General features: G+C 40.0%; 1 protein-coding gene across 1 annotated transcript in view; it reads left to right on the top strand.

Annotated features, from left to right (window-relative positions):
- Positions 1 to 22,679, top strand: part of SYN2 (synapsin II) — a 202,732-nt gene that overhangs the window by 133,210 nt on the left and 46,843 nt on the right. Inside the window, exons 2-4 of the mRNA XM_086697399.1 lie at positions 17,655 to 17,712; positions 19,008 to 19,099; positions 21,294 to 21,450. Coding sequence (XP_086553525.1) covers positions 17,655 to 17,712; positions 19,008 to 19,099; positions 21,294 to 21,450 — 307 coding nt within the window. The remainder of the gene's footprint in view (positions 1 to 17,654; positions 17,713 to 19,007; positions 19,100 to 21,293; positions 21,451 to 22,679) is intronic.

Genomic DNA, 22,679 nt, shown 5'->3' with positions numbered 1-22,679 from the left:
GAAGACTACTCTTGGCCTCAGGATTTCAGCTCTATCTTAGGAAAATCCCCAACGTACAGAATCTGGAACCTGGGAAATAAACAACACTTACGTAGAAATCTCCCTTCAAGAGAGTACTGTGAAGGTGACTGTTTCTTTATTCCCCAAATTCCAAATTATTGGATTCACAGGTCTTCAGAGGCCCCTCTCTTGGTCATTGGCAAACCAGGAAGCGAGGAACTGGCTCCATCCTACCTTTCAGCCTATTCCTACTGCCCTATCACTTCCTCTCTGAAATATGTGTATTCTATATTATACTGTAACTGTACCACCACTTAGCAGGGTTTTGTGAATTGAACTTTCATGCTGCAATACTTTTGTTTAAGCCACGTCTCTGCCTGAAATGGCCTTTCTGCATCACACATTGAAAATCCTACTACTTAACTCCTATACTGTAAGAACCTGAAAATGCCTTTAGAAACCATGTGATTAAATCTCCACATTTACATATAAAGAAAATGTAATTCAGGTGAATTTCTAAACTATGCAAAATTTCTTCCTTTCACCCTGTGATCAGAATTTATCACTCCTTTTTCTGTACTGTAGCACAAACAGAAAACCATGTAGAATGTTTGAGACCTTATCTGTTCTAAATTGACAGTATCTGTGAAGGTTAAGTATCTTGACTTTAAAAGAGCACAAGGAATTTTTATTTTTAATTGTGATAAAATACACATAACATAAAATTTACTATCTTAACCATTTTTAAGTGTACATTTAGTTCAGTAGCGTTAAGTATATTCACAGTGTTGTACAACCAATCTCCTTTCATCTTATAAAATTGAATCTCTATGTCCATCAAACAACAAATCCCCACAGAGCACAGATGTTTTATCATGTAAAGTGTGATAAAAGAAATAAAGGAATTTTTAAAGTTTATCTGTCTTAACTAAAAAGAAACTGAAATCTTTAAGAGCTGGAAAATTATGTAGAAGCCTGATGAACAAAAGATACTTCTCTTAAAATCTGCTCTGGGAAAAATGAAGAGAATTAATGGTTATAATGGTTGATTATTACAGAAAAATTACCAAATTGTATCTAAAGGTGTTGGTTGTCTTTACTGTCTTGTATAAGTATCTATTTTTAAAGCTATACTTTTATTACAGAAATCATACTTGAGGGGCACTGGGTGGCTCAGTCAGTTAAGTGTCTAACCCTTGATTTTGGGTCATGATCTCACCATTTATGAGATTGAGCTCCACATCAGGCTCTGCACTGACAGTGCATAGCCTACTTGGGATTCTCTTTCCCCCTCTCTCTCTGCCTCTATCACACTCCCTCTCCCTGTTTATCAAAATAAGTAAATAAACATTTTAAAAAAACACAAAAATCATACTTGCTAGGAAATCATTTTTAAAAAAGATTTTTTATTATGTTTATTTATTTTGAGAGAGAGAGAGAGAGAGAGAGAAAGAGACAGAACATTAGCATAGGAGGAACAGAGAGAGGGAGACACAGAATCTGAAGCAGGCTCCAGGCTCTGAACTGTCAGCCCAGAGCCTGACGTGGGGCTCAAATCCACGAATCATGAGATCATGACCTGAGCCAAAGTCAAATGCTGAACCAACCGAGCCAGCCAGACACCCCTCTAGGAAACCATTTGTAAATAAGAATATAAATTATTACACTCAATTGTTATTATTACAAAATTTTATTTAATCAAAAGTAAAAAATTTTAAAGCATGCATAAAAGTGAATATCTTAGAAAAATGTTAGTAAATTGTGAGATTTTCAAAAATGAATACTCTTTAAAAATTATTTTTGAATAATTTCACATTTCAGAAATAGTGTGAAGTGGTTAATAAGATCTGCTCTGGAATCATGACCACAAACCCTGAATCCATCACTCAAATAGTTACATGACTTGAACAAATTAATTAATCTCTCTGTGTCTTAGTTATCTGTTGGATTAGGAGATGATCTTGTCTACCTTATATGACATAAGGATTAATTGAATAAGATGTGTAAATTCAGCATAGTAACTAGTGCTTACTGTAGTTAATAAATATTAGCTATTATTAATTTTACTGTAGTTAATATAATTCTGGTACTTGGACTCTCTGATAAATAATCTGCTCTACTGCTGTTAACACTAATTTATTCTTTGTGCTAGAACTGTGTGAGGTCTATAGTCTTTCCTTAACCTACCCCCTACCCAGTGCTTTGCATATTGTTGGACAAATAGTAGGTACCTAATCTAAAAAAATCTTTGTTGAATGAATGATGAAAATGTTTTTAAAGGTTTATGGAACATATTTCATTATAATAGCACTGAGTAACAAACTCCTTTTCAAAGGAATATATCTAACACTAAAAAATGAACTGGGTTTTCAATCAGTTTGGGTTGATTTTTAAAACTAGTCTTTTGGGCTTGTTATATGTGAAGAGCATTTCAATGAATCATGAGAGATGGCTGAAATGATGGACAAATTCACTGAGGAGAAGAGAGCCAGAACACCACCATATATCTTTGCACTTCTATACTAAGGCATGAACTTCTTTCCAGATTCATTGCATACTAAACTTGGTGTAATGAGAAGAGCATTGGATTGAGAAAAGATGAGCTTTCCCACAGGGTTCTTTTGAGCACTGGTGGTATAGTAGTGAGCAAAGCTGCTTTCCACAGGATTCCCACTGCATGACCTTGGATGACCATTTTTCCTCTTTTACTCTCTTTCTTTGCCTGTGAAAATAAGAGAAAACCAGGGCTCCTGGTGGCCCAGTCAGTTAAGCATCCAACTGGATTTTGCCTCAGGTCATGATCTCATGGTTCATGAGTTCAAGCCTCACGTGGGGCTCCATGCTGACAGTGTGGAGCCTGCTTGAGATTCTCTCTCTCTCCCCTTCTTTCTCTGCCCCTACCCCCACTCACACACGCACACATGCGCTCTCTCTCTCTGTCTCTCAAATAAATAAAAAACCTAAAAAAATGAGAGTATACCATCTAAGGTCCATTTTTTCCATTCAGAATATGTGTGGTTCCATTTTGCTAAACTTGGGTGCATCTGGGAACATGTGGCATGTCTCTTCCAGGACAGTGCCAGTTATTCTCCCACCCTGCCAAAATTCAGTTGTTAGTGCCTATTCTGTGAGTAATATCTCCCCCTGAATTGGTGCCAGTTGGAAAATTGTAGAATGGAATGTGCCACCTGGGTTTGGATTTGGAAATCCAAAGTATTGTTGCCTTGAGGTACAAGGATGTTTCTACTGAGCCATGGTGGTGAGTAGGCTGGTAACGACCATTTTCTCTTGGACCAGAATGAAGAGAGCACTCTTATTTCCTTCCAACAATTTGCTATGTGAACTGTGATGCAATTATCACAAACAGAATCAAAGTATCAGTAAAGTGATAAAAATAAATAAAACTTATCTAATGCTTTTGTAATGCAGAGCTGTTTATATTCTTTATCATACTTGATCTCACAAGCACCTTGAATGCAATTCAAGCCCTCCGTTTCCACATCCTATAATGTCACTTACAGATCTCTGTTCAATTACAGTGTTCCTTGATTTGGGGAGAGTTGCCTTTCTTGCTCTAGAGGGGCAACATGGTGGAATGGAAAGGGAATATGGTCTACCTCTAACTAAGTGTTAGACCTTGAATTAGTCAAGTATTACCCCTTTCTGGGACTCTGTTTCTTCATAAATAAAAAGCCTCTAAGCGAAAATTTCCCTCTCAGAAGGCTGAGGAAGTATGTTATTAAAGTCTCACATGTCAGTAAAGTCTTATAACAGTTTAATAACTAGTATGCTGACATGTACCTAGAATAGAACAATAAGACAGAGGATGGTCTCATCAAATATTAGAGTAAATGACCATATTTCTGTCTTTAATTGTAAATACCTGATCAACATTCAAACAAAGAATCCATTTGGTTGAAATGCTCTGCATTTCAAAGGACTCACACAAGCACATTGTTTAATCCAGGGATTTTTATGTAGAAAGGGGAAGAGAGGTACCTAAAATGTGTGGCTGAGTGCTGTGCTAGATACTGTACATACTTATATTTGTTCAGCAAATATTATTGGGCACCTAATATGTACCAGACATTATAATAGAGCTGACATGGGATTGATATAGCAGTTACTATGACAGCTAGGGCCCTGTTATCGTGGAACTTACATTTTGATTGGGGAGATAGATAATAGTCAAAGAAAATTTTTAAATGAATATAATGTCTTTGAAGATAATAGAATGACTGGGAGGGGAGGGGACTACCTTAGCTCAGGTAGTCTGGAAAAACATAACAAGGTAATGTATAAACTGAGACTCAAATAGTAAGAAGCAGCAGAACATGCAAAGATCTAGGGGAAGGATATATCCTGCAGCAAGTGCAAAGCCCAAGAGAGGTGAGGTGGTAAGTGTAGCTCATTTGAGGAATACATTAAAATAATTTAAATCTAACAAATTTTAGAAATAGGTATTATCTTTATCCTATAGATAAAGATACAGAGAAATAAAGGTAGTAAATTTCAGGTAGTAAATTGAGGATCTGCGACTTAAACCCAAGTTAATCTGGTTCCACTCAGCAATTGATTGAAATGCAAAATTTCTGAGTTGGCTTGAATAAGTTGTTTCTTTGTGACCCAGGTACTCTTTCTTCATTTTGATTCAGGGTGTATATACCTCAACTAAAAGATGTAAATGGCTATTTGCTTTTGGCATTGGATGAACATATAGCACTGTGTATTCTTGTATGATACTATTTTATGTATTGTGGTTCCTCATTCCTCGAGTCTCAGACGGGTGGGTGTCCTCTGTCAGGAATCAAGCAACAGGTCTTTATTAAGGATTTTGTTATGGGGCTGAATGTTCGTGTGTCCTGTTCCCCCCCACCTCCACCCACCAATCCACCCACTGCCAAATTCATGTGTTGAAGTTCTAACTCCCAATGTGATGGTATTTGGAGGTGGGGCCTTTGGGAGGTAGTTAGGTCTGGATGAGGTCATGAGGGTGGAGCCCCCATGATAGAATTAGTGTTTTTATAAAAAGAAAACAGAGAGCTCTTTCTGTCTCTCTCTACCATGTGAGAACACAGCAAGAAGATGGGTCTTTCCAAGCCAGGAAGAGGATCTTACTGAGTAGACTGGCACCTTGATCTAGACTTCCCAGCCTCTAGAACTGTGAGAAATAAATGTGTATTGTTTAAGCACCCAGTCTATGGTATTTTACTATAGCAGTCCGAGGAGATAGATATCTGTATCTATACATCTTTGTCTATGTTATACATAGACAACATAAGTAAATAATACATAGATAATAGATAATATATATTATTTCTCTATATATTTATCTGTAGGTAGAGAGAGGTAGATAGGTAGGTAGGTAGGTAGGTAGATAGACATAGACATAGATAGATTAGATGGATAGATAGATAGATAGATAGATAGATAGATAGATAGATAGATAGGGAAAGAGAAGGAGATTTATTGTAAAGAATTGGCTCACACAGTTATGGAGACTGAGAAGTTCTAAGATCTGTGGGCAAACTGGAGACCCAGGAGAGCCGATGGAATAGTTCCAAGTCTGAAGACCTAAGCACCGGGAAAGTTGTTGTAAATTTCAGTCTGAGTCCAAAGGCAGGCGAAGACTGAGACCTAGCTCAAAGACAGTCAGAGAGAGAGTGAATTCTTCCTTACTCCATCTTTTTGTTCTCTTCAGGCCTTCAATAGATTGGATTAGGTGCACTTACATTGGGGAGGGCAATCTGCTTTACTCAGTTCTAACTCAAATGTTAATGTCATCCAGAAACACCCTCACCAGAATAATGATTAGGCAAATATCTGGACCCCTGTGGCCTTGTCAAGTTGCAACATAAAATTAACTCTCCCCGTTTTGCTTTATTTAAGGCAGTGGTGAGTGTGAGGGTGTGTGTGTGAGGCAGTAGGAAGGAAATATAAGAGTCTGCACCCTCAGAAGGCTCTGATACAGTAGGAAGAGGCACACATAAATGAAAAATCAGTGGGTTATACTAAACTGTGTCTCTCTAAAGTGACAAGGGAATGGGTTTCAGACTAAGCTTTCAAAGGAAAGGAAAACCACTATCAGAGGGAAGGACAGGAAAGGTTTCATAAGGGAGGAGGAACTTGTTTTGGACCTTGAAGAATGAGAAGAGGTGATTTCCTTCCTTTTTTTTTAACATTAATTTTCAAATGGTCTTTAATAAGTTTTAGGATACGTGCAAAGATAATTCATAAAATTTGTACCAGAAAAGAAAATATAAGACTCTCCATCCAATTTTGTTGAGGCTACAATAGCCTTAACAATAATTTGGATAAGAGCAAAGAGAAAAGGATTTATATCCCATTCCACCTACAAATTTAGATGCAGTCATTCTTTGTAACATGTTATTAATAGAATCTGATTAGGTATCAAAAAGAACATTGTATAATAAAGTAAGACTTGTTCCTGGATCCAAAAGCTGGAAGAAAAGTACAAAGTCTATGATTGCTTCACAGGTGAATTCTCTTAAACATTTATGGTAGAGAATACAAGTTCCACAAACATTCTTACTCCCAGCTCATTCTGTGAAGCCAGCATTATTACTCTGACATCAAACAAGACAAAAACACCACAAAAAAAGAAAACTCACAAACCAAAATCCCCGATAAACATAGATTCAACAATTCCTAAATAACATTTTAGTGATAGCACTTTAGCATTTTAGATGATCCCATGATATATAAAAAGGATCATGCTTTGGGGCGCCTGGATGGCTCAATTAACCTGGATGGTTAACGTCCAGCTTCAGCTCAGGTCATGATCTTAAGGTTTGAGAGTTTGAGCCCCACATCGGGATCTCTGCTGTCAGTGCAGAGCCGGCTTCAGATCTTTGGCTCCCTCTCTCTCTGCCCCTCCCCTACTTGTACTTGTGCTCTCTCTCTCTCAAAAATAAATGAACATTTTTTAAAAAGAAAACAAAGGATTATGCATGATGACCCAATGGGGTTCATCCCAGGGACTCAAAATTCATATAACATTTCAATATCAATCAATGTAATTCACCACAGCAGCAAATATAATAAGAAAAACAATAAGATCTCAATAGATGCATAAAAATCCTTTGAGATTACCTTTTGTGGTGTGTGTATGTGTTACGAACACAGTAAATTTTGTGGTGAGAACTCCCAGAAAATTTCAAGAATACAATACAGAATTGTTACCTGATGTACTTTAGATCCTCAAAACTCATTCATCTTGCCTAACTGAAACTTTGGAATCTTTGACCAACATCTAATTGCTGCCTCCCCAGCCCCTGACAACCACCATTCTACTCTCTGCTTCTAAGTTTGGCTATTTTATATTCTACATGTAAGTGGCATTATGCAGTATTTATCTGTACCTGGCTTATTTTACTTAGCATAATGTCCTCCAGGTTCATCCATGTCATTGCAAATGACAGAGCTACCTTTTTAAAGGCTGAATAATATTCCATTATACATATACATCACACTTTCTTTATCCATTTGCCCATCACTAGACATTTAGGTTGTTTCCACATCTTGGCTATTGTGAGAAAGTGGTGATTTCTAAGCAGACCAAAGCATAGAGGCAGTAGTTTGATGAGAGGTAGCTGGGAAACAGCGTCTGCGTGGTAGATTGATGTAGTAGTACCATTCAGTGTCTGAATGGTGGTAGGACAGGGCTCCTACATATGCTGGTGCAGGTTTTTCACCATACAAGTGCATTTGAGTGCAGAGACTAGTGAGGGATGAAACTCAGCCCCACCTTCTTTTTGCCAGTCCAGGGTACCTGGGTACAGGAATGTGTCCACCTGGAGTAAAGGGTGCTTTTTTTCTAATTCACACAACAACTCTGCAGCTGTCTTGCAGGAGGGAAATGGTAGGAGATAAATTTGAAAAAGAAGGATGGGGTCAGATTATACAGAATGTTCCTTTATATCTTGACTGCTATAAATGGATGGAAACGTGCAGCTTTGATGGTAATGGGGGGTATGATTTGTGACCCTCCACTGGAGTTAAACCTAGGGCTTTGCCAGGGCTAGGAACCATGTTTATCTAGCATAAAATAAATCTGTATCTTTTGAAAATTATATTTGCTTGATGTTTCTCTAAAGCAAACTTCATAACTGACCCATTTTGCTCCAAAATCAAATCAGCCTGATTTAATTTTATAAGCCAGTCATGGAAAGAGAATTTGTCCCATGACTCCAAAGCATTCTGTTCTGTAGCTCCACTATAATTATAGACAAATGCATCTAATCTTCCCATCATGTGTTCTGAATTACAGGATTCTTTTTTTTCTTCTGTATTCGATAATCTTATCTTGTTATACTGCATCATTTAATTATTCCCCAAAATAGAGATCTTCAGAAAATCTGCTCAGAAAAAGTGATTTAGTGTTCCTAACTGAAGTCAAACTGGGGTGTTTACTTAGAAATTAGTCATTTTCAGAGCTTTGAGTTTTTGCTGTTTTTCTTAAGGGGTCTCATCTGCCATCTAAGGCTATTGAAGTTGTCCCACAGACAACTTAAGCGAATATATAAATTCCAGAGACATGGACTCTGTAGGTATCTTCAGAGACCTACAAGCCCAGGACTCTTTCACAATGAGCAAATGTGCCAAATAGTAGGACAGGTATTGGGAATACAAAAATGAATAGAGCACAGTCCCCATCTGAGAAAGTAAACAGTCTCTAAATTTGATCATCAGAGGTCCTGAAATTTAATTTTACCAGCTCTGCCACCTACTAACTACTACCTTTAACCAAGTCACTTAATTTATCTGAGCCTCATTTTCCTATAAAACCTGTAACATTGCGATGACATTCCTGTAAGGCATGAAGTATCATGAGATTAATTGGTTATCTGGGATGAATGACGTATGTAGTCATTCAGTGTTCTCTTTCCCTCCTTCATATTACTTCTGTCCTCTTTGGATCTTTACCTTTACAGACTGAAGATTTTATTGAAGTCTTTCCTAACATCAGAGCCTTTACATTTTGTTCTTTTTTCCCTGAGCCATTTCTACTTTCATTATGTTATTTGTTTTTAGACAAGTGGACCTAATATGCTGAGTCAAAAATATGGACATCCTATAGTTTGTACAAGATGAGGTCAGAGTGTAAGAAACTCTTTATTACTTAAAAAAATTTTTTTAAATGTTTATTCATTTTTGAAAGAGAGAGAGACAGAAACAGACAGAGCATGAACAGGGGAGGGGCAGAGAGAGAGAGACGCGGGATCCGAAGCAGGCTCCAGGGTCCGAGCTATCAGCACAGAGCCTGACATGGGGCTCAAACTCATGGACTGTGAGATCATAGCCTGAGCCGAAGTCCGATGCTCAACTGACTGAGCCACCCAGGAGCCCCTGTAAGAAACTCTTTGTATTGGGTTTCCAGTAAACTTTCTGATGATACCCAACATTTTAAAATCTTTCACTCTTGATCTTTTTGTGTTTTGTCTGTGACATTGTACAGGACTGATGTCTTTTTTTTTCCTCCCCTGTCATTTCAGGTTCCTTTACTGGATTGTAGTTGAACACTCATGATCCTGTGATAAGATCATTTCCCCTGAATGTGTTTTCTTACACTTAGTCACATTAAAACTCCTCTGCCACTTTTCTGCCCACGTCCACATCTTCTTTCAGTTTATCCCTAATCAGCTTGGCATTTTAATCCCTGGAAGAGCTGAATGCCATCTGCAACTTGGCAATTTCCCCTTGTACTCTCTTCCAGATCATTTATATGAATGTTAACTAAGACACCATGCAACTTGCTTTCTATGTAAGAAGTGCCTTGTTGCAGAGCATTTGATAGAACAATTTAATCACTGAATTAATAACATCAAGGACTAGCCACAGAACTTTTTATCCGGAAAAGTGTTCACTCATTCCTGTTGTTTGCTTCTCATTCCTAAACCAATTATCTGTAACAGACATTTCTCCACATATGGGGTTTTATGGTTTGTGAATTAGAAAACAAGTCCAAATTTGAGTTAAGAACCCTTTACCAATATTAAGACCCTGACTATTTTAGGTCTGATTTATGTCTCTGTTCCAGAACATCTTTAGTAGGAATCATATACCACTTTCTATCATTTCATTAAATCCTCTTAGCTTATATCTTCTTAAATATCTTCTTAAATAACTGTCATTTTCCAGGCAGGTGCTAGGTTTCTAGGCCTAATCAATTAAGTTATCAATTGAGTTGCCAGATGAATGCTGTGCAGTAGCTATTGGTTTGGTTGTGTACTGGTAAGATAGCAAGTCCTGAAATCTACTTACTGCACCAGCTTCCCAGATGATCTCAAGCCCTGGTTTGTTCCCTCCAGTCTCTCCCACATTCCAGATAAGTGGTTTCTCAGATCTTAGGCACAACTGATCATGTCACCTCCCTGCTTAACATCTTTGACAGTATTTTTAAATTTTTCTAATGTTTATTTATTTTTGAGGGAGAGAAAGAAACAGAGCACAAGCAGGAGAGGGGCAGAGAGAGGGAGACACAGAATCTGAAGTAGGCTCCTGGCTCTGAGCTGTCAGCACAGAGCACAATTCAGGGCTTGAACCCACGAACTACAAGATCATGACCTGAGTTGAAGTTGGATGCTTAACCGACTGGGCCACCCAGGCACCCCTCTTTGACAGTATTTTTGGAGACAATTGGGAAAATTTTAAAGATGTTAAAATTTATTTTAACAGTAAAGATGTTAAAAATTATTAATTATTAATACTAAATTAAGTGTTAAAAAGTCATTACCCAGGATAGCCAAACTCATAGACAGAAAGTAGATTATCAGGGATGAGATGGGGATGGGATATGGGCAGTTATTGTTTCATGGCTCCAGTTTCTATTTGGAATGGCGAAAAATTTTGGAAATAGTGATGATGACTGCACGTTGTGAATGTATTTAACACCACTGAATTTTAGACTTAAAAATGTTTAAATGGCAAATTTTGTTATGTATATTTTGCTACAATAAAAAATGCATCACCGCCAGAGATAGTATTTAAAGTGTTATAGAAGAAATGGTATGAAATTTTGGATTTGTTTTAAAACACTCAAACAATAGTCTCAACAGTGAGGGTGATAGTTGAAAATGATGGGCAAAATATTGATAACTGATGAGGGTAGTTTTTTCACAATGAAAAGTTTTAAAAACTTTTGTAAACTAGCCATTAAGTCCCGACTCTTCAGCCTGACATCTGAACCCTTTGCTGGTTAGATGCTTCCCTTTCTCTGTACCTGCAGCTCTCACTGCTCAGCTTACAGTGTCCTTCCCTGCAGTCAGGGGGTCCACCGCAGTGTTCTGTGCTTACGTAGCTTCTGTGCCTTTATACTCAGCCATTCAATTCTGCTTCCTTCTTCTTATGTGGCAAATTCCTACTCATTCTTTAAGACTTTAAGATTCCCTTTCTAGAGCCCTCCTAGACTTCTCCAGGCAAAGAGAATTCCCTCCTTTGAGTTCCTAACATGCCTTGTTTATACTCCTGCTATAGCTTATACCCTAAATTTATATTTATACCTTTTATTTATGCTTCTGTTCTCCACTAATCTGTAAGCTTCGTAAAGGTAGAGGAACTTGCTTTTCACTACATGTTTCTGAGTTATATGAAACTTCTGTTGTTTTAGTTGTGCACTTCAAGTATTTTTTTAAAGAAAGATTGAAAGGTGGGGATGTGAATACTGGTTATAAATCTTAAGAGTTGAAAAGGAACTTAGCAATTGCCTGTATTGGTAATGGACATCATTCTCCTTTTCTAGACTGTGCTTTCTCTACTTGGCAACTGCTGATGCATTTTTACAGTTCTAGCACCTACTATTGGGTACTCAGTAAATTGTTGTTGAATTTATTGACAAATTGTAGCCTTTCTTTCTAGAGATTGCAAAAAGCCAGATATGTAGCTTGGGGTATATGGACACACACTTTCTAGAAGAAAGTGAATTTTCAGGCATGGTTTGTCAAGGCAGCAAATGAGCACCTGGAGGGATATTCCTGGGCTAGTGGGGTTGGTGGCAGTACACATCTTGCCAGTGGGTGGCGGCAGGACCTCATAAACCCTCTGCAAGACTAGCAGGCCTAATTTTACCCTTTGAGTGTAGGGTGGGAAATAGGAATCCTCTAATATTTCCAGTTTACTTTCTAACTTCTTCATGCCTAGAGATGCTTGGCTGAAAGAACAAGGCCAGTGAGACAGTGAGTGCCAGAAACTAAGCACCTTGTTAAAGATAAGTGTCCACACCAGTGCCAGGTATTTACTAAATGCTAGACTGGTTCCAGAGCTCTAAGAATGCTTGTTAGTGTTTTCGTATTCTAGATTGGGGTTTTGATCCCTATATAAACCTCAGGCACCTAGGGAAGATTTACACTTAAGGCTGTTTTTAGGCCCTTTAGTTCCAGTGTGGTTGGAGATTGAGAACAGATTTTCATGTGGGGAAGAAAGAATAGACGCGCACGTGCTCTCAGATGCGCAATGCAGGAAGAAAGGAGGAACTTGGGCCTGCAGTGACAGGCTCTGTTCAGTCAATCCTGAAGGTGGCCCCTTCTGGTTTTCTCCATTTGTCTGGCCAAAACCATCACTCCTAACATTAACATAACATTAACTCCAGTTAATAAGCAAGCCCTGATTATGAACCTAGGTAAGTACATAGCTCAGTGAAGGAGTTGGAAATTTATGGACACAATGATTATGTTTGTACAGGCCTTAGCTCAGAGCATATAAGCAGACAACAGCACATAATCATTATTAAAATGCCAAAATGTTCTGGAAAATCCAGGGCTCACTTGTGGGTGGTCCTTGCACCAAGCATAATCCAGTTTTCTAAGGCTCAGGGTGGGAGAGGGGTATCCCAGATTATTAGACAACTGAGTTTGAAAGGTGGTATCAGATGATGATGCTGTGAGCTAAATATCATAAGCAGACAATAAATGGGATGAAAGTTCAGAAGAGGAAGAGGCCATGTTGGCTGTGGTAATAATAAAACAGCAGTAATACCTGGTACATAAATATTTGTTGCATTTTGCTAATAGTAGTTTGTATTTACATAGCATTTCAGAGTTTCCAAAACACTTTCATGTCCATTATTCTCATCTGGCTTTATTAAGTCTTCACAATGACCTGTGAGTAAGGTATTAATAAATGAGGTAAAATATATAAAATAAAATACTTAGAATAGTGGCTAGCACACAGTGTATGCTTGCTATGAGTATTACAATTATTATCAGCCCTGTTTTATATATGAGGAAACTAAGGCTCAGAGAGGCAACTATTGTCAAGTCAGACTCCTGAAAAGTGGTAGAACTAGGCCTGAACCCAACAAAACTGGCTTCTATTTCTAGACCTTTCTCCATTCTATTTCGAGACCTTTCTCCATTATTCCATGCATAAAACAGGGAGAATTTAAGTTGGGCTTGCATAGGTTGGGCCAACAAGTTTTGAGGCGGCTTTAGCAGAGAAGTGTTTTGAAATTGTGTTCCTCAGCCTCATAAGCCCTAGTTGAATAGGAATTGGTGAGATTGGTGAATGTGTTCATTGCCTTGAGTAAGAAGAGTTAAATCTAGAAGGCTCTACTCATTTTAGCAATAAGGGAAGATGGTTCATTGCCTGGCCCATCAAGGAAGCTGCAAGCCATTAAACTCACATAGATCCTCAGCTGCTAGGCTTGTTAAGAAAATGTACAATAGGGGGAAATTGACAACACAGGCACCATAGATATTTTTAGTCTGTGCTTCAAGGATGTACATCTTGGGTTCTGTTTAGGGTTGAGAACAAGGAGGTGAATTTGGGTTGATTTGACAAGATTGCCAGTCAGAAAGTCCTTCTCTGTGCCCTGTTTATGCAAGAGACTATGAGGTTAGGGAGGGAGGAAGGGAACTAAGAGAGGTGAAGTAACTTTCCCAAACTTTCAAACACTGAGGAGAATGGTGTATTTTTCTTGGGGCATCAGGGGAGGGTGGGGAGGACAGTGTGACAATGTCAGTAAAAACTGTAACTCTGTATGTTCCTTGCACCAGCAGTTCTGCAATAAATTGTTTATCCTTCTAATGTACAACATGGTGACTATAGTTAATAAAATTGTATAGTGTACTTGAAGTTTTCTAAGAGATTAAATCTTAAGTGTCCTCACCACACACACAAAATGGTAACTGTGTGAGGTGATAGACATGTAATGTGGTAATCCCAATTCACAAAGTATGGATATATTAAATCATGATATACACTAAATGTATACAATTTTATTTGTCAATTCTACCTCAGTACAGCTAGGAAAAATAAGTTCTTTATCCTATGGATAGATTCTCTCTTTTTTTTTTAATGTTTATTTATTTATTTTGAGACAGAGCAAGGGAAGGGGAGAGAAAGAATTCCAAGCAGGCTCTGCACTGTCAGCACAGAGCCTGAGGCAGAGCTCAATCTCAGGAACCCATGAGATCATGACCTGAGCCAAAATCAAGAGGCAAATGCTTAACCAGCTGAGCCACCCAGGTGCCCCTCTATGGATATATTCTTAAATGTTAGCCATTATAGCACTGTTTATAATGTCAAAAATAACCCCAAACTGGAAATCTAAACACTCACCAATATATATTGGTGAAATTACTGTATGACTTTCAAATAGAATTTCTTGCAACTATTAGAAAGAGGTCCATCAGTATGTGCTGAAAGCATATCACTAAGATGTTTTATCAAGTGCAATAAAAATCAAGATTCAAAAAAGAAGAGTTTATGTAGCATGATACTATATGTATGTATGAAGCATATATGTATGCAGATAACATACACACATTTTCCCCACACTGGAAGGATATCCTTGCAACTGGTAATGAGGATTATGTGTGATGAAAAAGGAATGGGAAAGGAGAAACTTATTTTTTATCTTATTCTTTTATGTGCTTTTGAAGGTAGATTTTGGTTGATTTCACCACATGACATACCTTTTTTGTTGTTGTTTAATTTAAGCCACTTGCCTAAGGTCACAGAGCCAGGAAAGGTTAAGGCTAGGATTTCAGAGCATTGTGATTCACAGCTTCTCTGGATTCTAACACACTGCCTCCTAACAGTGCTCTCTTAATATTAGCAGGTACTTCTGTCACTTCTGTCACTTGCTTGTAAGTTACAAGCAAGATTCTTCATAAAAATATCTGGAACCAAAATTTCCAAGGGCCAGAGCTGGGAGAATGTGCTCATTCTCCAGAAAACGTCTCTGCCCCATCCACTTGCTATCTCAGCTTCTTTTTTATAAGATTGGCTCAGCCAAGAGAGGTCAGTGACCCAGAGCCAGGAAACACAGACCAAGATTTTCAACAGGACAAATTACCTTAAGGAAAAAGCATTAAGATCATTGGAGAGGTGGGGCTGGGGAGAAGGCATGAAAACAGTATCGTTAGCTGACTTGGTCACTGGGCAGGTGCAGGAAGTGGCAGATAAACCCAGCCAGAATCTATAAATATACTCCAGTATCAGTGTTTAAAACTCACAAAATAAGCAAGTGCAAGTGAATTAAAATACTTGGTGACACGTAAGCACCTAGATGTAAACTCTTAGTTCTAGGCTTAACTCCTATGAACTTTTCTGTGGTTTGGGCATATTATTTAACTGCTCTGGGTTTCAATTTCTCCATCAGTCAGATGGACAGCACTATCTGCCCTGGCTGCCTCACCAAGTTGTAAGGGACAAATAAGGCAAGGAATGTGCTTTGAAAGTGCAAGGTATCATACTGAATGAGAGGTTATTGTTAATGGCTCTGAGACTTACCTCACAGAACAAGAGCTATTTTGAGACAGGAAGATAGAAGGAAGCATCAGAAAAGCATTGCTGATAACAAGGTAGACACACCTCATCAACACAAGAAAGGAACCTCTAGGGTCATTTACTCCATTTCTCCTTTTTATAGTCATGGAAAAGATCTCCAGAGTCAAAAATCTACAGAGCAGTGATAGTGCCACTATAGACTATCATTTAAATTCATAAATAAGATGGAACTGTAGCCAAGGAGACAGGATAGGGTACAGGCCCCTTGCTGGAGGGGCTTACAGACCTATGGATGTTGAAAAGGGTTCTGTAAGCAAGCTGATGAAGCTCACTAAGGTATTGGAACAAAGGTTGGGGGGATAGGCTTCAGTGATCCAGCTCCAGGATGGCTGAGTACCTCTGGGGAGCAATTTAAGGGTGGCCAGGGACTTAGGACAAATGATAACTTCCTGGAACGGACTGTTCCAGAATCCAGAGAGGAAAGGAAATATCTTGGCCTCGTCCTGGGTAGTTCACAGGAACCAGGGTAGGAAGTATTTGTAGTGGAAATAGTGCTCACAACATCTTTTGAGCGGAAGAAGGAAAATAGGGAAAAAACATGCAATGTAGCACAAATGACGAGTCAGTTTTTGTAATGGTGGGAGTGAAGATGGAGAGAATGAATCAGCAGAGGGAGACAGTACTATACAGTCCCAAGGGCACTGAACCCACACGTGGGTGTGAATACTGACTGGCTCTGTCACTAACTTGCCATGTGACCTTGAATATGCCATTTTCCTCCTCTGAGTCTTGGTTTCCTCATCTCAGAAATGAATACCTTTCTGTCTCATAAGTTGTTATGAGGATTAAGAGAGATCTTCTTGAAAGCAACGTACATACAATTCCTGGAACATGATGTCCAATAAATGTTAATTTATCCCTTTATTTTGGAGAGGGACTTCTAGAAACCCACCAGTGAAATATGCTAATTTGAAATTTCAAGCACTGGGAAAGTGGGACCAACCCAGCTAACAGGTATACTGTGGAAAGGCCCTTTTCCCATATGGAGAAGTAGCCTAAATGGACAGATAAGAAAATCTTATGGGGGTGAGGATGGGGAGTTAAGAGCAAAGTAGGAATGGATAGAAATATAAACATAAACACAGTCCACTTATGAGGGCTCTGAAGACACTGATGCATTAATATGACGTTCCTCTAGATCCATGACAAGATAGGAAGATAATAATTACTATATAACTCAGCCTGACTAATTTTCTTGACTGAAATTCAGAAATACAAGATAGGTTTTGTGTTCAATTATAGCAGCATTCCTCAGCCTCTTCCCTTTTAAAATTTATTTTCTGGTATAATTAACTCTGTCATTCATTGATTGTCCTTTAATCCTTATTTTGTTGGTTATATTTGCCTTTTAAATTATTAATTGCCTCAAATCCTTTTTGGAAGTATGGGTATGAAGGGGTAAAATGATAACAGTTTCTTTAAAAACTCCAAGGGCAGAGCCCAAGTAGAAAATCAGAGTGACTTGTGGGATAGAGGAAGATAAGCAAAGTATATGTGTAAGACTGACCTGCTCTTTACGAGGAATAACATTAGGGGAATCCCTACTTCTAGACTTCTTTTGTAGCCCAAAGACCAAGGATGTTATCATAAAAATTGCAAAATCTAGGAGTGAAAAAGTGCTTTGGATTATTTTATGTGTAGGCAAGCTGAGCATAAAGGAGAGGAAGTGGTTTGTTTGCTTGAGGCTGTCTCATGATGATCCAGTAGCTGAGTTATAGGGTCCAACCCTCTCATTCTGGGGTTCTCTCTACTATGGTCCTCTTCTTTATGATCGTGAATTCCTGATCTCAAACACTTCTATGATACTAATTTGTGTGGGTTTTTTTTTTTCCCCCTTTTTCCAGGGCCAAGTGCTTCCGGGGCAAAAAAGTCCTTGGAGATTATGATATCAAAGTGGAACAGGTAATCACCCTGAAGCCCAGAGTTACATCTGCATCATCATTATTCTTTCTTGACATCCCACAGTGAACCATCTAGTTCGTCAGAGTAGAGTTCAGTGTCTGTCACTGGATTCTAGGCTCTCCATCTCCTTCCCTCACCCCTCACCCTGGGGATTTTCTGCCTATGAGATATGGTTATGAAGGCTGCATTTCAACTTCCTGACTTTCTTTCATGGTGCTGGTGTCTGTAAAGAAGCGAGGAGTGTGGCTCTTAGGGACTTCTTGCAGTGCACAGTTCTCAGGCTGAGGAAAACCTTAGGGGAATGTCTTCCTGGGACACCGGCCATACCTCCATATTGTTGGTTGCATGATTTTCCTGGGTTGGCACATATCTGGCATTCAGTTGTGCAGCCTCCAGTGGTGCCTATTCTGGGTGTGAGGCTACACTGCAGAGAGAATTTCAAAAGAACACCTTGTTTGTAATGTAGTAAAGTCCTGAAATCACCCCCCCCCCTTTTTTTTAATCTTCCTCTACCCTTTGCATTGTAATAGATAGAGATAATTAAGTCCATTTGGGTGGAGAAGGGGTGTCCAGTTGAAACAATGCATGTATTTTCTATGTAATAATAGAAGTTACTTGTCATTCCTTACACAGAGTGCTGTGATTTACAGAGTACTCTCCTATGCATTGTTGCATTCAGTTCTTAAAACAACTTGTTAGATAGGCAGGGTTGATTACAAATTATTCCCATTTTATAGATGAAAGAAACCCTCCCCGCCTCCCACCCCGAGAGGTGAAGTGACTTGCTTAAAGTCTTATGGAGCTAAATGGGGGCAGAGCAGAAGTAAAACCCGGTTGCCTAAACTAAAACCTGGTGTTTTTATGTTGAAGCTGACAGAGGGCATGTTGCCTCAGTTTGTGTTCCTGCTCTGTAGAAAGTCAGCACAGGGGAGTCAGAACACCTGAGCTTTGCTCCAGTCTCTGCCAACACTAAGTTTTATTTTCCAGAAAAGTCACTTAACTGCTTCTTTGGTAAATAGGGAGAATTCTCTCTGTCCTTCTTGCCTCACAGAGTTGCTATGAGAGCTGGATGAGATCAGTTTGTGAAAATATTTGAAAACTGAATAAATGTTTAGGGGAAAAGCTGCTGCTGCTCTGGGGAGAACTTGGCAAAGGATTGTGATCTTATTTCCCTACCGTTATTTTTATTTATTTATTTTTATTTTTATTTTTTTTACAATTTTAACTATAGTTGAAAAAAAACAAAACATGTAACATGTAATGTACCCTCTTAATCCCCTACTGTTATTTTCCAGGCGGAATTTTCAGAGCTCAACCTGGTGGCCCATGCAGATGGGACGTATGCTGTGGATATGCAGGTGCTCCGGAATGGCACAAAGGTTGTCCGGTAAGCTCCTTTCTGTCTTCAGGGTCACTGTCACAGTCTTCGGAGTTATTGTCTCTGGTTTGCAGAGGTGGTTTCAAAGTCAAGTGTTGGATTGAGAAGGCAGTGCTGTGTATATTGTACAGAAGTTAATGATGTGTGCTATGTACAAGTAGTAGAGGAAGGCGGAGAAAACTAAGGCAGAGCTCTTAGTCCATTGGTAGAGAAAGGACTCAAGACTCATTTAGACGTAACTAGAGTCCTATTAGGGGAGTTCTAGACCCCAGCACCCCTTCCACCAGTGTGATTTTGTGCTTTTATATTTTCCCTGGAAAATAGGATTCCTTCGCTTAAAAAAAAGGTTTGAAAACCTCTGATCTAGTTCAGCCTTCTATTTTGCATTGATTTTCTTCAATTTACTCAGTGAGTTGCTGGCAGAACCTTGTGTTTCTCTATTCTCTTAACCCCTAGCCCTGTATTCTTTCAACCCCCATCCCTGTATTCTTTCTATATTCCTTAGTCCTGGGAATTCATAAGTCTGATAGGAAAGTCTAGGTTGGAAGGGACATTGTGGATGGAAGAAAATTTGCAGTTAACAGGACACTCACATGCCAGGTGGTGTGTTGGATCATATCACTTATAGATGTGATCAAATCTAATACAACAATTCTGTTAGGGGAGGTAATGAGAATTCCAGATTAGGAAAAATGGTTCCCACAGTGTCATTCTTCCGAGGGGTCCAGCATGGCATCAGGTTTTTAGACTTCAGAATCTTGCTCCAGGAAGAATCTTCACTTTATCCTCTTCCCTACCTCCATCTGCAGCATCCTGACACTGAGGTCTCCAGTGTCCAACAGGAACTGGCTCAGTGACAAGGAAGGCAAAACTCAGGTGTCGGGAACTTAACAACAGGGAAATGTAAACTCCTCTATCCTGGAGACTGAGGAGGACAGTAAAAGAGATGTCCGTTCAGGTAGGGAGTGAGCTCAAGAAAACGATGGGCTCCTCCAGCTGCAGGTAGAATGAGTCATAGGGATGCGTGCACAGAAGCAGGTGGTGACAGAAAAGTCCATAGTGGGTGTCAGGAGGGATCTGGCAAGAATAAGGCAGGCCCTTCCAGGTACGAGTGTAGGAACTTGAGAGCTGGCCTGTGTAGGAAGTCTGCAGCTCAGTTCCTATAACTGATATGTAAGTTTTGATCTCAGGCATATAGGCCAGAGCCAGTTTCCCAGAACTTGGGCACAAGGAAGTCAGAACAGCTCTAGCACATGCCATACTGACTTGATGCTAAGTCCCTTGCGTGACTGAGGAGGGCTTCTTCCAACCCCACATTAAAAAGACTGGTCTTTGAGGCCAGGTGGTACTGGAGCTGCAGATCAGGGTTGTATGGGTGGCCTGGGCAGAGAACCAAGTAGGTCACTGCATACGGTATGAAACTGGCAAGCTCTAGAGCCTTGAGGGTGGATGCTGCCACAGAACTGACTCTCTGGAAAGATGGGGTTCCTCTGGAGTCAGGGCATGAAGATGGAGCAGCTGAGGCAAGGAGCTTTGCTGGCTAGAGGGGAAACACAGGAAGCCTTCCCATGCATGGGAACATTCTGTACTCCTAGTGCTCTCTGTAGCCATTGCTCAACCTCAGTTCTTCGAGAAATATTTGCACCCCTCCCTAGCATACGCTTTGGAAGGATAACATCGGGAAGCTTGGCATCTGTTCTCAGTCAGCCTGAACCCTTACTCTCCTGGGGGCCTGATTAGCTTTAAGCAGTTGGAAGAGGGCACTGAGATCAGGGATCTCCGTGGCAGGGTTGTGAAGTCAGCCACATATGTTGTCCTTAGAGTCTTCTGGGATCCTCTTGGAGCACGAACTCTGAAGCCACAAGGAACTTCTGCTCTCACATTTCCCCATATGCTTGTTCATTTAAGGTGTATGGGTCTGAAAGTACTTCTTCCCTCCTGAGGAATTTGTACCTTAGAAAAAGACAATGCTTAATCCAGAGGAATAAGGGAACTTCATACATCTGTTCCTTAAATTTCCTCTGAGAAGTACCATAATACCTCACTTCCTAGTCCATCAAAGAATAATAATAATAAAATGAGGGGCTCACACCAGGTGGTCCTGAATATCCCTTTTCTATCTAGGGCTTTGGAAATAGGAGACGAGATGATGTGTGACCTGAGATGCTGGTTGATGGGAAACTTGCCTCTACATTTTTACCAGGTCCTTCCGGCCGGACTTTGTGCTTATCCGGCAGCATGCATTTGGCATGGCAGAGAATGAGGACTTCCGCCACCTGATTATTGGCATGCAGTATGCAGGCCTCCCCAGCATCAACTCACTGGAATCCATTTACAACTTCTGTGACAAGCCATGGGTGGTAAGTGAGATCCCCTTCTCCCCAGATCCTGTAGCTCGCAGTCCCCCAGGGGGGACCACTGATAATCAAGGCACATTAGGCAAAGCTGTGAGGATATGGGAGGAGCTTCAAATGGGACAAGGGGTAGGGTAGGCTCTCACAATAAAACATTATCATCATGGGCTGGGCTGCCTTTGCTGCAGAGTGGACCTTTGGTCTCACAACAAAGCCACACAAAGCTTCTATAAAGAAATCTTTACGAGTCGGTAGGCTGTGCCCTCAGCCATAAGATGCAACAATAAAAATGCCTGTTTCTTGGCTCTGAAGGGCTATTAGAAAGGCCTGAGGCTGTGGGGACCCAGCTCCTATAACTGCTGCTCCAGCCTGCCCTCTTAGAAGGAAACACCTGCCCCTAATCACATCCTCTTCCTCTTGTTTTTCAAAAATCATTTCAGCTATCACACACTGACTTTCCAAGGGTGCAAGCTGCACACACTGTGAAGTTCTCCGACCCCAAGCCTCTCCACCACCCAGGGAGTTGGAGGGGGTGTTTTTTAACAGGTGGAGCCATCACCTCTGCTCTTGACCTCTTCCTCACACCTGAATTCACAATATTTCCTGTTCTCTTACAAACCCAGGAGACCTGACAATGTAAGAGAAAGACCAATGAATGAGGAGTCAGAAGATCTGGGAGTTGCTGTGGTTGAGGAGGGCAGGTTGGGTTCCTGGTTACCAGTCATTCAGCCTTTCTCTTTGGATTGAGATACCTAAGAATCCCAGAGTTTTGCAGAAGCAGGCTAAAAGAATTATATGATTTGAATATGTTGCTAATCACAGAAGATCATATTTGAGGCCTTCAAGTTTCTTCTCTGGGGACCCCCCTTTTCTCCTCAGTCACACAACCTTCCCTACTGCAAATAAGCCCTAATCCTTTCCTTCCCTACCTTTCCAATACCTGTTAGAATTTGGCTGCCTCCTAGCCACACAGGGTGATTCTGCTATTATTAGTTTTTTTCTTCTAACTAAACCTCTCTGTGCCTGGTTTCTTTGTCTGTAAAGTAGGAATAATAGCAGTGACTGTCACCAGTTTGTCAGCCTGGTTGTTACTGTCCCCTAGTATTTGGGATCCCTTAAAGAAACTAGTCCTCTGCTTTATGTTCCAAAACTATGCCAGAGGCCAGGGTGGGAGGATCAGGGAGCCTGTGCCTAGGGCTTTGCCCCTCCTGGGATCTGGGATCTGGTGAGGGTTC

The sequence above is a fragment of the Puma concolor genome, chromosome A2, assembly GCF_028749965.1.
Source record: "Puma concolor isolate L17-30 chromosome A2, mPumCon1.1.hap2, whole genome shotgun sequence".
NCBI lineage: Eukaryota > Metazoa > Chordata > Mammalia > Carnivora > Felidae > Puma > Puma concolor.
Note: the sequence above shows the minus strand (reverse complement) of the source record. Positions and strands in the feature narration are given on the sequence as shown.